General features: G+C 61.5%; 1 protein-coding gene across 1 annotated transcript in view; it reads right to left on the reverse strand.

Annotated features, from left to right (window-relative positions):
* Nucleotides 1-13,390, reverse strand: part of INPPL1 (inositol polyphosphate phosphatase like 1) — a 67,827-nt gene that overhangs the window by 25,742 nt on the left and 28,695 nt on the right. The window contains exons 3-11 of the mRNA XM_050948402.1: nt 11,298-11,448; nt 9,595-9,694; nt 7,690-7,830; nt 7,097-7,187; nt 5,977-6,066; nt 5,031-5,129; nt 3,282-3,432; nt 2,801-2,907; nt 1,398-1,500 (exon numbers count right to left, since the gene is read on the reverse strand). Coding sequence (XP_050804359.1) covers nt 1,398-1,500; nt 2,801-2,907; nt 3,282-3,432; nt 5,031-5,129; nt 5,977-6,066; nt 7,097-7,187; nt 7,690-7,830; nt 9,595-9,694; nt 11,298-11,448 — 1,033 coding nt within the window. The remainder of the gene's footprint in view (nt 1-1,397; nt 1,501-2,800; nt 2,908-3,281; nt 3,433-5,030; nt 5,130-5,976; nt 6,067-7,096; nt 7,188-7,689; nt 7,831-9,594; nt 9,695-11,297; nt 11,449-13,390) is intronic.

Genomic DNA, 13,390 nt, shown 5'->3' on the forward strand with positions numbered 1-13,390 from the left:
GGAAATAGCCGGGCCCAGCCTCACAGGAGTGCGTGAGGATAAACACATCGAAGATTGTGAGGTGCTCAGAGACTGCAGTGTTGGGGGCCAGACAAGAACCATCACACGGTGCCCACTGCGTATTCACAGAGATCGGGGACTAGGCAGGGATCAGACACGGATGCCTTCTCAGGGGGCTGCGAACAGGTGTCAGGAGGCAGCAACCATCCTGCCTCGCCCAGGCTGTTAAAACTTGGGGTAGCTATAGTTAAAATACTTTCACTTGCAGCAGGCTAGTCAGCCACTAGATGTCACTGTGTATTGCCGGGGGGAGGAGGGGGGGACTTTTTGGCCTGAGGGCCGCATCGAGTTTTGTAAATTGTATGCTTAGGGGAGAGGGTCGTGGTCCGGTCCCCACCTCCTATCTGCCCCCCTACCCCACCCCGGGACTCCTGCCCCATCCAACTCCCTGTCCCCTGACCGTCCCAGGACCCCTGCCGCCCCAACCCCTCCTCTCATTCCTGATGGCCCCCCGGGACCCCTGCCCCATCCAACCACCCCTTCTCCATCTCCCCTGACTGCCTCTGGAACCCCTGCCCCCATTCAACCCCCCTGTTCCCCCCCAAATTCCCCTGCCCTCTGTCCAATCCCCGCTGCTCCGTGCCCCCTTACCGCACTGCCTGGAGCACCGGTGGCTGGCAGCGCTACAGCTGTGCCCCCCGGCTGAAGCTGGGCCACGCCACAGCCACCACGCAGCCCAGAGATCGGGTCAGGCCGGGCTCTGCAGCTGCGCTGCCCGGCCACCCAGAGCATTGCGCCGGTGGCACAACGAGAGAGCTAGCTGAGGCTGCGGGGCAGAGGGATGAGCCTCCCGGGCCAGGAGCTCAGGGGCCGGGCAGGATGGTCCCACGGGCTGGATGTGGCCCACGGGCCACAGTTTGCCCAACCCCAGGGGGAACTGCATGAAATTCCAGACAGGTGTGGTCCCTGGTGAACAAGGCAGACAAAAGTGGAATGCAAGCTGGGCGGAAGCCTGTTTGTTAGTGCTTGGAGCTGGCAGCTGTTTTGTTTAAATAAAGGCTTCCTATTTAAGACAGGCTGTGATTCCTTATGTCCTGAAGGCAGGAGGAGAGCTGGGTAGGGTATGTGGCTTGGAGATGGGATCTGAGACTTCAAGGCATCCCGGTGGGAGGTGTTTAGTGGGTCTGGATACGTTCTGTGACTATGGGCCATGCTCCCTGGGCTGAAGGGGACCCCTGTGAGGCCAGCCACTGTGACCCTGGCCCCTGCTTCCCAGACTGAGGGGAACTCCCGCAGGGCACTGTCTGAGCGCTCCACATCACCCTTGCCCATGTTCCCCATGCTACCAGAGGGGCAGCTCCCGACAAGCCCTGCCCCAGGCACCCCGTGGCACTGACCCATGTTCCACGTGCCGATGAAGACGGAGATCATGTCGGGCTCATCCTGCTTGGAATGTTTGTTTTTCATCAGCTGCAGCAGCTGGCAGAATGCCTCCCGCTTCTGGAGGAAAGGCAGGCAAAGGAGGCAGGTGTGAGGAAGTGGGAATGTTCTTAATGTTTTCTCTGAATACCATGTGAGTGCCTCAGTTTCCCCTACGCCTTTCTTAAGTATCTAGGTGGGGGGATAAGGGTATGTGACTTGCAGAGCCCTAGGCAGGCGTGATGCTGTCTGCACAGAGAATGGCCGACACCCTGTCTCCTGGCAACTGATGGCCTGGGCCCCTCCCCTGCAAGTGCCAACTGAAGGTGTTGGAGAACAAAGAGATCAGGTGGCCTCCTGGCCCAGAAAAGAAACAAAGGCCAGAGGAGGGGCTGGAGGGGGGTTCAATTTGGAGCTGGCTGGGGAAAGGGGGGAAGCTTCACCGGTCTGGGCTCCTTGCCCTCGAAGATGGACCTGACTGAGGGGGTCCTGTTGTCTGAACCTACAAGCTCTATTTTGGACTGTGGTCCTGGCGTTTAATTGCCGGGTCCTGACTCCCCTACACTCTGTGACAGCAGGTTAGGCAGCAGGAGGAGATGGGCTGTGGACAGGAGACCCAGGTAAAATCCCTGGTCCCGGCCACCCACTCGTCAGCCAGCAAGGGCTTGAACAGGACAAGGATATACAATAGTTCTCCCATCACCGAAATGCAGCCACCTCTGGGGTGGAACGTAGTTTGTTTTTAACAGGGCACAGCAACACTATGCAGCTGTTTAAGACAGGAAGCAAAGAATTCCATAACCAGTTACAAGGGGCAATCTGGTGCCGCGGCATGATTAATGCTCATGTGTGGTTGTGGTCTTGGTTTTAAAGGCAGCACCTCAGTAACCCCTATGAATTTGCTGGGCCTCCGATCAACCCGCAGACCCATCTTGGAATCTGAGTTAAGCTGGGTCCTTTACTTCTCCTGCATCATCACTAGCAGTAAAGATTTTGTAGGAAATCATGCGCTGGAGTGCAACCCCTTTTAATCATGCCCTTGGTGACCCTCGGGGTGGCCAGGCTGTGACGCCCCTGAGGTCTCTGCAACTGACATTCTGCAGACAGCCGAGCCGATGATGCATAAGGAAGAAGAGACACCCTGTCCCCGTCCCAGCGCCGGGTTGGCTTTGCAGGAGTGAAGACGCCCTGTCATCAGTGCAGTCAGCTATCCTGGGAAGATCTCCTAAGACAGGGTTTTGGTTTTTTTTAATGTCATTTCTTTGCGGAATGGAACAGCACTCGAATGCTTTGATTTAGCCACATTCCCTTCCACCCTGCGGCCTCGGAGCTGCGTGGGGAGGATCACACCAGACACAGTAATAACAGACCCATGACTCACCCTGGCGCTGACGAAGACGAAATCTTTCCGCTGAGTTTTATCCTTCTCCTTCTCGAAGACGATCCCCAGTTTATTCTGCACCCGCTGGGACTTGATTAGCTGTCGGACTGGAGAGCAGCATGGAAAATCAGAGCAGATGTGACCCCAGAGCCCCGTTCCTCTCCCCAACCCCAGGAGAAAGCCCGAGCTCTGCAGAGGCAGGACAGAGAAGACCCCAGGGATCCCAAGGCTGGAGGGACGGGTGCAGTGTGATTGGCACACACGGTATCATGCTACGAGGAGGCAGCGCAGGTGAGCGATCAGTTCCTGAGTGACGCAGTTTGGGGGCCAGATCTAATCCTTTCGTATCTCCGCATGCTACAGGGCAGCCCCAACACCCCACAGAAACAAGAGGGCACAGGGTAACAGCAGCGCCAGGAGAGCTGCAGCTGGTCCCCGAGGGCACGGGGCATACAGGCCGGGCACAGCACCCAGCTCTTACTCTTGTCATGGGTGAACGTGTTCCAGTCCTCCTGGGAGTCCTTCTGCTTCTTCAGCACCACCAGCTTCCCGCCCTCCACGTCTACGCTCAGCGTGAACTTCTGCGACTTGCCGATCTTGGTGAGGTCCCCCAAGATGACGTCCAGCTTCACCTGGGGCAGAGAGACGGCCCCACGTGGATGGGACGCTCGAAGCTGCTCGGGTGGCCACGCCCAGCCCTATGGCTAATGCCACTGAGCTCAATGGAGCTATGCCAGGGAGGAATTTGGCCCCGTGACTAGTCTTCTACCTGGCAACCCTGGCAAGAAAGCCCGTCCGAGGTGACTGGCGGGTAGCCACGCTGGGGTGTGTCACTCCCCCTGCCCTGGGTATTTCCAGCAGCTCCTGGCTCTCCAAAGCACAAACTCTGCCCATTTGAAGAGCAGCAGCTTCTGGGTGGTGTGAGGGGGTGTCTGTACCCTGCACAGGGCCTGGTGGGGTTACAGGCCAAAGTGCGTTCTGGCTGGTGGAGTGGGTTAAAGGGAGCTCAGAAGCCCAGGTTGGGGAGCGGGAGGGGTGTGGAGGCGAACTGGCTGCAGGGAACACAAGGCCTTCTCCTGGAAGTCACGGCTAAGGTCTGGGGTTCGGGGCTCTGCTGTGAAATGGAGGCGGGATTCGGGGGCAAATCGGGGCCAGGGTTTGGGATTTGGGGGCGAATCGGGGCCTCAGGACCCCAGCACTGTCTGGGCCCCCAGAGAGCGCCTTCCGTGTGAGGTGAATGTGAGACAGCTTCCCAGAGACGAGGATAGTACAGAACCTTTCCCTGCACTATGTTATTCTGGAGACAGAGCAATAAACCTGACTGATGCTGGTTACTTGGTATCCTGAGTATATTTCAGAACGAACCCAAGTGGGGTCAAGCAGCTGACTACACAATTGACCACCGTTTTCCTTGGTCGAACAGCTGCTTGGTTTGCTCCTCAGAGCTACGGACCAAGAGAAGCTCCGTAAATGTGTCGTTCCGGATCATCCAGGAGCTGGCACATGCTTCGGAGCGATTCCGGAACAGACACCGGCTCTGCTTTGCTTCTCAAGGGCCAGGGCCCAGGGCTTCACATCTGAACCCCTTTGGCTAGTTGTGGGGAGAGGGTGCGCTCAGACTGAAACTCCCAGATGCAAATCCACTCCACGGCTTTGGTTCCGAGTTGGGAAAGGAGGAGCATCTGGTTTAGATACGGTCAAAACTCTTCTTATGAGATTTTGGTGCTATCAAACCCACACCCTGGCTCCAGTTCCCACCGAACAATCCCAAACCTGGCCCTGATTCACCTCAGAATAATCCCAAACCTTGGCTCTGGTTAGCCCTCAAACAATCCCAAACCCAGCCCTGATTTCCCCGCAAATACTCCCAAACCTAGGTCCAATTCCCGCTCAAGTAATCCCAAAACCTGGCTCCAATTCCCCCTGGACTAATCCCAAATCTCGGCCCTGATTCCCCCTCAAGTAATCACAAATCAGGCCCTGATTTGCCTCAGAATCCCAAACCCTGGCCCCGATTTGCCCCCAAATCCCGCCTCCATTTCACAGCAGAGCCCTGAACCCCAGACCTTAGCCGTGATTCCTGCTAGAAACCCAGCCCCCAGCTGTAATTTGCCAGGAGCCCTTGGCTCACCCTAACCCCAAACTCTCTTCAGCCTGTCTCGGGGGCAAACTGGCACCTGCCGAGCACTGTTCCCAGTCGGGGGCCCAGGCCACGGGGCGAAAGCTTTACCTCGAATGCTTGCACGGGGATGCTCTTGGCTTTGCGGGAGGAGGGCTGGGCCGGGGCAGGCTGGGCCGTGGAGCTCATGTCCTGGAGAGCCTTCAGAGCCTGGCGGGGGGAGAGAATCGACACGGCCTGGTCACACGCGGCACCTGCCGGGTCCCTCGCTCCCCATAAAGCCTTTGGCCTGGGTGGGGTCTTCCGGCTTTAGCCCTGGCCCTCCCCACCTGGAGCTGACTCCTCAGCCGTCTATGGCTGCGCCGTGGGCTGCAGCTGGTTCCCCTGAAGTTCAGCGGCTCCCCCCGCCCCTCACCGTGACTGGAGAAAAACACATGGGAGGCGGGAGATCTGCCCCCGAGGTGCGAGCTAGGGCTGGGCCCAGGCAGAGCATTCAACGAGTAAGTGGAGACTGCGCTGCCACGCAAAGTCTGGCTGGCTCTGGTGGGGACTGTGAATCCCAGAGCAGTCACTACGCAGCTGGGAGGGCCCGGGCAGGGCTCCTAAGGTGGGGGTCAGACCCACAGACGCCCCCCCCAGCACCATTGGCGGGGTGCTCAGCCCCCCGGGAAGTCGATGGGAGTGACAGGTGCTCCGCAGAGCGAGCAGGCAGCTGTGGAGGTAGGTGGCTCTGCAATTTGCTCATGGCTCCCGAGGGAATCAGTGTCAGAGCCGAGAGCCGGCTCCGAGAGCCCCTGGGTCCCAGCCCTGCACCCGGACCACGGGATCCTAGCTCCGTCCAGCTGCACGGCGCCGTCCCTGGCCTCCGCAGCAGAATCCAGCAGCAGGACACACAGTCAGGCTCGGCACCGGGCAGGGTGACACCGCCACGTGTCCCCGGAGCCCAGGCCCGCCCCACTGGGCCCATACAGACCCACGCAGATCGCACGGGTTTGCGTCCCCAGCCCCCATTCTGACACGGGCTGCGAGTGTCCAGGGCCCGGGCCAGTTCACCCACCTTCTTCTCAATGCCGGACAGGAAGTCCTTCAGGACAGACAGCTTCAGCACCAGGCTCTCCAGCTCCTGCTCTCCCGTCTGGCCAGCGGTCTGCAGGCGCGAGGGATCCAAGCAGAGAACGCTCAGATGGCGCAGCAGCCTGGCAGCCCCAGCCAGGCCCCCCGCGTGCAGCCAGGCTGCGAGATCGGGGGTGCATAGGCTGGAGGGGCTCCCCCATCCCCACAAAGAGGGCTCAGTTTGTTCTCCCGACTTAATGCTGTTGCGTCCCACTTTCATGGGAGCAGGTCACAATGGGGGATCAGGGTCCAGGTCCTCTTTTTGGAGGGGGAAACTGAGGCACAGAGCCGCAGGCCATGTCGCCAATCAGCAGCAGAGTGAGGACAGAACAAAGGTGCCCAGCCCCCCAGCCCCAAGCCTGGCTCCCTTTCCTTGGGCTCTGGGAACTGACGTGTTTGGAGCTAGCGGGGAACAGGAATAAACTCGGTGAAGCCTCCGAGCGAGCTGGTGCCGGCTGGGCCGAAGGCAAAGGGGCAAGATGCTCTGGGTTGTCCACCCCCCACCGTCGCTCCCCGGGGACACACGCTGCCTCCTCTGAGCCAGGTCTCCAGCTGCTGGAACACAGCATGCTGAGAGGAAAGGATGGAGCCTGGCCAATGTATGCAGGACAACAGGGCACCCTCCCGCAGGGGCCGCCAGGTGGCCAGTCCCCCAGCTGGTATCGTAAGGGACGAAGGGCCCAGAGTGTCAGGGATGGCGGGCAGGCTGTGCGCCCCAGGGCACGCCGGAGAGGGGATGCCGTCTCCCGCTGCAGCAGCTGCTCTGATGGCCCCACAGCCCTGCCCCACCCAGCTCAGCCTGCTATCGCATGTAGGTCCCCGTCTCATGGGTTATCTCAGCTGCCAGGGGGGAGAAAGACACCAAGTCTGGGTCACGTCCAGCCCCCAGATTGGTGTGGGGGGTGGGGAATGGGCCCTCACCTGGCAGGTCCCCCACAACAAGGCCTAAGGAGGGGCAGCAGGTGTTGAGACATAAGGCGGGGGAGGGGTTCTAAGTCCCAGTGGGGTGGGGAAATGGCCCCCTGCGGCACGCCACAGCCATTACTCCCCACTCCCGACCTTACCTGCTGGAGGATCCGGGAGACCACAGGAGAACTCTGCTGGTCAAACACCTTGGAGAGGATCTCCAGCCCGGACAGGACCTTGTCCACCTCGCTGCAAGGCAGAGGTGCAGATGGATGTCAGCCTGGGGCAGGTCAGAGCCAGCCGCACCAGGGCCGGCGTGGGTTTGACAAGCGGCCGGGAAGCGGCACCAGCCGCTTCACCAGCCATGGGATGAATTCTGAGCAGGGTTAAGGGGGAGAATGAAACTCCTGCAGCTGAGTGCTGACGAGACTGGCAGTGGGACTGGACCTATACCCCCTCCCCACTGTTCCCCAATCCCCCCAAGGGCCTGCCCCACACTCCACCACTACAGCAGGAACCCCAGAGGGACACTGCTGTCCCATGCTGGCCAGGGGCCTGCAGATGCAGCAGGGAACAGGTGCCATGGGGCCAGCCCGTTGGGCAAGGAGATGCCCACAGCACCCTGCCTGCCTCCCAGTGGCAGCTCCCAGCCACAGCACCCCATGGCAGACAGCCCTGGAGAGGTGGGGATCAGCAGCCAAGATGCAGCCTGAGCCACCGGGGAGTGCCAGGCTCCAGGCCAGGCTCTTACCTGTGTAGCCTTTTGCAGGAGGTGACCAGGGTCTTGTTGAGATGGGGCAGGCTGCTGGCCCCGGCTTTGACAGCCTCCAGGTCCAGGGTGTAGCTGCCCTTCAGGTACTCGTGGGAGACTGTGCTGAGGCCGTTGGTGGCACTGCAGGGGGTGCAGAAAGGTTAGCAACCCGAGGCTGAGCACGGGAAACGCCCGCTGCATCCCGGGCCGTCCACCGGGGCATGAGAGCGAACGCCCGCGGGAGGGCACAGCGGGAGGGCTGAGTTCTGGTGACAGCAGGTCCCGCGAGAGAGCACTTCCATGGGACCCTTCCGTCTGGAGGGGAGCATCGCTCCGGGATGCGGGCACCCGGGACAGAGTGGGAACAGACGGGGGGCAAAGGCGCACAGGTGTGATTGAGGGTGATTGTGCACATGCGAACCCAAGTGTGCAAAGGTGTATGTGCATTAGCAAGTGTATGCACGGGGGGAAAGACAGCCCAAGCGTGCGAGTGCAGCAAAGCGGGAGTGGGTGTACAAAGGGGGGAGGCAATCGGGTGCATCTGGGGAGCGTCAGAAGGGACAGATTCTTGCCGTTCCAGCCTGCTCCACCGGAGGCACCTCCCCAGCTAGGGGATCGGACTAGCCCAGCTGTCCGAAAAAAGAGTGAGGAAACCCAGACTGGCTCAGGACGCGACTCGAGGAGTGGGCTGGATGGATCTCAGGCTGGTTGGTGGAGGACAAAATCACTAAATCCTTGCTCTCGTTGGCTCCCTGCTCCAGGGAGATCAAGGAACAGAGCAGGGGGAAGGGTCAGGAGCGAGGGGCAGGAGGGCAGAGATGGGGGCTGTAGGTCAGGAGTGAGAGCAGATATGGGGGCTGTGGGTCAGGAGCAAGGGGATGGGGGGCAGAGATGGAGGCTATGGGTCAGGAGCAAGGGGCAGGGGGGCAGAGATGGGGGCTGTGGGTCAGGAGCGAGGGGCAGGGGGGCAAAGATGGGGGCTGTGGGTCAGGAGTGAGAGCAGAGATGGGGGCTGTGGGTCAGGAGTAAGGGTCAGGAGTGAGAGCAGAGATGGGGGCTGGGGTCAGGAGTGAGAGCAGAGATGGGGGCTGTGGGTCAGGAGCAAGGGTCAGGAGTGAGAGCAGAGATGGGGGCTGGGGTCAGGAGTGAGAGCAGAGATGGGGGCTGTGGGTTAGGAGTGAGAGCAGATATGGGGGCTGTGAGTCAGGAGCGAGGGGATGGGGGGCAGAGATGGAGGCTATGGGTCAGGAGCAAGGGGCAGGGGGGTAGAGATGGGGGCTGTGGGTCAGGAGTGAGAGCAGAGATGGGGGCTGTGGGTCAGGAGTAAGGGTCAGGAGTGAGAGCAGAGATGGGGGCTGGGGTCAGGAGCGAGGGTCAGGAGTGAGAGCAGAGATGGGGGCTGTGGGTCAGGAGTAAGGGTCAGGAGTGAGAGCAGAGATGGGGGCTGTGGGTCAGGAGTGAGAGCAGAGATGGGGGCTGGGGTCAGGAGTGAGAGCAGAGATGGGGGCTGGGGTGAGGAGTGAGAGCAGAGATGGGGGCTGTGGGTCAGGAGTGAGAGCAGAGATGGGGGCTGGGGTCAGGAGTGAGAGCAGAGATGGGGGCTGGGGTGAGGAGTGAGAGCAGAGATGGGGGCTGTGGGTCAGGAGTGAGAGCAGAGATGGGGGCTGTGGGTCAGGAGCGAGGGTCAGGAGTGAGAGCAGAGATGGGGGCTGGGGTCAGGAGTGAGAGCAGAGATGGGGGCTGTGGGTCAGGAGCGAGGGTCAGGAGTGAGAGCAGAGATGGGGGCTGGGGTCAGGAGTGAGAGCAGAGACGGGGGCTGTGAGTCAGGAGCGAGGGGCACCAGCAGCTCCGTATGGCGGGATCTCTGGGCCCCACCTGGTGGTTCTGGAGATGGAGGCTCTTTACCTCTCGATGGCCCCGTCCTGTGTGGCTGGCCCGAGGCTGGCAGAGGAGAAGCTGGCAGAGCCGGAGCGCGGCGGTAACGGGGGCTTTTCATCCTCCCCATCTGGAAGGGAGGAGCAGAGCCAGTCACAGGTCGGGCCTCGTACGTCACCTGCAGTAACTGGGGTTCCCGGCTCACCCTGCCCTGGAGGGGCCGGGAGCCCAAACACCTTCCTGGGTGGGTCTCAATTTGATACCCACGGTGACCCTGGCAAACCTGGGACCAGCTCTTGCCAAGGCTTTGGGCCTCCGCTGAGCACGGACACATTCATTGCTTGGCACCCGTCTGTTCCCCTGGCACATGAGTACGGGGCAGTGGGGTATTGAACCTGTAACCCCGTGTCCAGGGCTCAGGAAAGGCTTGTGAGTTGCTGCGGCAAGAATCTCCCTCATCATTTCTGTATCTCCTGCTACGGGGGAATAGCTCTGGCTTTGCTTGATCCCTGATTGCTCTGGAACTAGCCAGGCAGGGGGGGTCGTCTCCTGCCCCGGAGAAGGGCTGTCACAACTCCCTGGCCCGCTGCGGGACACCCCAATACACAGACTTGGGTCAGTGCCCCCTCACGAGGCTCGTGCAAACCAGCTCCTCCCACCAGCTCCAATTCTGGGAGCGGGAAATACAGAGCAGCCGACTGGCCTGGACTCTTGCAGGGCTGGAGGGAGGACACAAGCCCGGAGCCCCGGGCCAGCCATTCAGAGCTGACACAATGCTACCGCTCGGCCGCCTTCTGCAGCCAGCGTCGCCTGCTTTAACCTGGACCTAACTCCTTTCTGCTTCCCAGCGAATAAATCCGCAGCTGATTTGCCACAGGATTGTGTTTGGTGGGAGCTCCGAGGGACCGACTGCGGCTCGTCGCTTGGGATGGGAGCCACCCCGAGTATTTTGCCATCGTTGGTGTGAGGGACCCAGCTCTCCCTGAGGCCGGCGTGCCTGGGGGCGGGACAGCCGGGAGCGGCCCAGGGCGCTGGCTGTGACCGGGATCCAGTTCACATTTGGTGCTGGCTCGATGAGAGCGAATTACAGACCACACGGCTGGTTCGGGGGTTCTGCCCTTGGTCGGCACTCACAGCCGTGAGCCGCTCCACATAACCACATCCTGAGCTGGTCAACTGCGGGGGTCCCAGACCTGCTGGGGAGCCCAGGGCCACAGGCCCCACGCGGCGTGGCAGGAGCAGCAGCAAGGAGACCTGGCTCTAATCTCGGCATGGTGTGAAGGGGTGAGATGGGCTGTCACTGCGAAAGGAGGCAGCAGGACCACTCAATATCACTCTGCCCCAGCCCCCAGTATTGGACCAACAGGCCCAGCTACCCTGGTATCCCGCCTCCAGAGACCCTGGCTTACATCAATGGGCCCATCTACCCTGGTATCCCACCTCCAGAGACCCTGGCTTACATCAGTGGGCCCATCTACCGTGGTATCCTGCCTCCAGAGACCCTGGCTCACAGCAATGGGCCCATCTACCCTGGTATCCCGCCTCCAGAGACCCTGGCTTACATCAGTGGGGCCGTCTACCCTGGTATCCCACCTCCAGAGACCCTGGATTACATCAGTGGGCTCACCTACCCTGGTATCCCGCCTCTTATCACCCCAGGTCTCCCCTGCCCCTGGCTCCTGGGGCAGGCCAGCACCGCCAGCGAGGCCGGGGGCCAAGCTGCCAGGACGTACCTGAGTAGTCCCTGTCCTCGGCATTCTCCTTCTCCTTCTCCCGCTCGACGGCGAAGAGCAGGGTGCAGACCAGGCCCTGGTTGGACTGCAGGTAGAGCGCGATCAGCTCGTTCAGGGTCTTGAATCGCCTCACTTGGACTCCCTGCGACGTCTGGGGGCACAAGGGGGTGGGAGGGAACCCATCAGCATAAGCAGGGGCCACACACAGACACGCCAGATTAACATAGCTCTCCCGGTTACCCCAGTGCAACCCCTCGGTGCAGCCAACGGGCGTCTTCCTTACAGCCCAGAGATCCTAGCAGCAGCCTCTGACTCTCCTGCCCTCCTTCTCCTCTTGGGCTTCACCCCTGTCCTTCTCCTGGCCAGTACCCTAGTCAGGGCTTTTCATCCTTCCCCATGCTCAGTCCCTGCAGCCTGTCTTTTTCTTCAATAACAGCAGTACCTAGAAACCTTGACTAAGATCAGGGCCCCATGGTGCCGGGTGCTGCCCAGACCCCTCCCGAGATCAGGGCCCCATTGTGCCAGGCCCTGCCCAGATACCTCCTGAGATCAGAGCCGCCATGGTGCCGAGTGCTGCCCAGACCCCTCCTGAGATCAGGGCCCCATTGTGCCAGGCCCTTCACAGACCCCGCCCGAGATCTGGGCCCCGTCACATTGGGTGCTGCCCAGACCTCTCCCGAGATCAGGGCCCCCATGGTGCCAGTCTCTGCCCAGAGCCCTCCCGAGATTAGGGCCCCCATGGTGCCGGGCCCTGCCCAGACCCCTCCTGAGATCAGGGCCCCATTGTGCCAGGCCCTTCACAGACCCCGCCCGAGATCTGGGCCCCGTCACATTGGGTGCTGCCCAGACCTCTCCCGAGATCAGGGCCCCCATGGTGCCAGTCTCTGCCCAGAGCCCTCCCGAGATTAGGGCCCCCATGGTGCTGGGCCCTGCCCAGACCCCTCCCGAGATCAGGGCCCCGTCGTGCAGGGCGCTGCCCAGACCCCTCCCGAGATCAGGGCCTCCATGGTGCCAGGCCCTGCCCAGACCCCTCCCGAGACCACGGCCCTGTCGTGCCAGGCGCTGCCCAAACCCCTCCCGAGATCAGGGCCCCCGTCGTGCCAGGTCTTGCCCAGACCCCTCCCGAGATCAGGGCCCCCATGGTGCCAGGCCCTGCCCAGACCCTTCCTGAGACCAAGGCCCCACCCTGCTGGGTGCTGCCCAGACAAGACACTAAACCGTTGTCTCTGTAACCTGGGCACACCTGCCCCCACAAGGAGGGCAAAGCCTGCCCATGCCTAGGAGACAACAAGGTGGCAGGCTGGGGGAAGCATGAGGGGTGGGTTGGTTTTCTCCCTTCTCATGCTGGAGATGAGAGGCTGGGCCAGATGGAGCGAGTGTCGGCCCCACCCAGGCAAGAGCCGTGCAAGGAAATGGGGGAGCCCCCTCTGCCATCTGGGGGTGTATCCAGCAGCGCTGGGGGTGAGGCAGCAGCCCTGGCCCTGCTGTACACACGGCCGGTGGGTGGCACCCATCTCCCGTGTCCCAGCCAAGCCTTGGTGTCCCGGGATGGGGCCAGGGCCCCGCTGTATGCAATGCAGACTCGGTGTGAGCCACGGGGCAGATCTCTGGGGAGTGACACTTTGGGGAGAAGGGACCAGGTGGAGGCAGGGGATTTCTCCTGTGGGAGGGGTTTGGTGGGGATTGCGGGAGGGTGCTTTCTCCTGTCCCCTCTCTCCATTCGGCTCCCTCCCTTCTGCCACGCGGGGACATGACAGCATTAACCCGCCGCCCATCCTTTCACAGCCTGGGCCTGGCTGGGAGGTATTTTAACAGGAATTTCTCCAAGATCCCCATGTCCCGGCCAGGGGCCGAGGGCCGGCCTTGGTGCCGTCCTGCCTAGTGCATCTGTTCCTCCAGCTGTCCCATGCTCCCAGCCAGAAATCCCATCTTGAGAGCGGTTGGAGAAAGCCCTGAGCCCCTGCACCTGAAGAGGACAGTGGGGCTGGGCCCCTGTGAACAGAGCCCACGGGACAAAGACCGTGATGCTCAAATGTGGCTGCGTCCTCACGCCTTCCGCACTGGGCCCTCAAAGCCCTTTGCTACTAGCAAAC

The sequence above is a fragment of the Gopherus flavomarginatus genome, chromosome 1 (assembly GCF_025201925.1).
Source record: "Gopherus flavomarginatus isolate rGopFla2 chromosome 1, rGopFla2.mat.asm, whole genome shotgun sequence".
NCBI lineage: Eukaryota > Metazoa > Chordata > Testudines > Testudinidae > Gopherus > Gopherus flavomarginatus.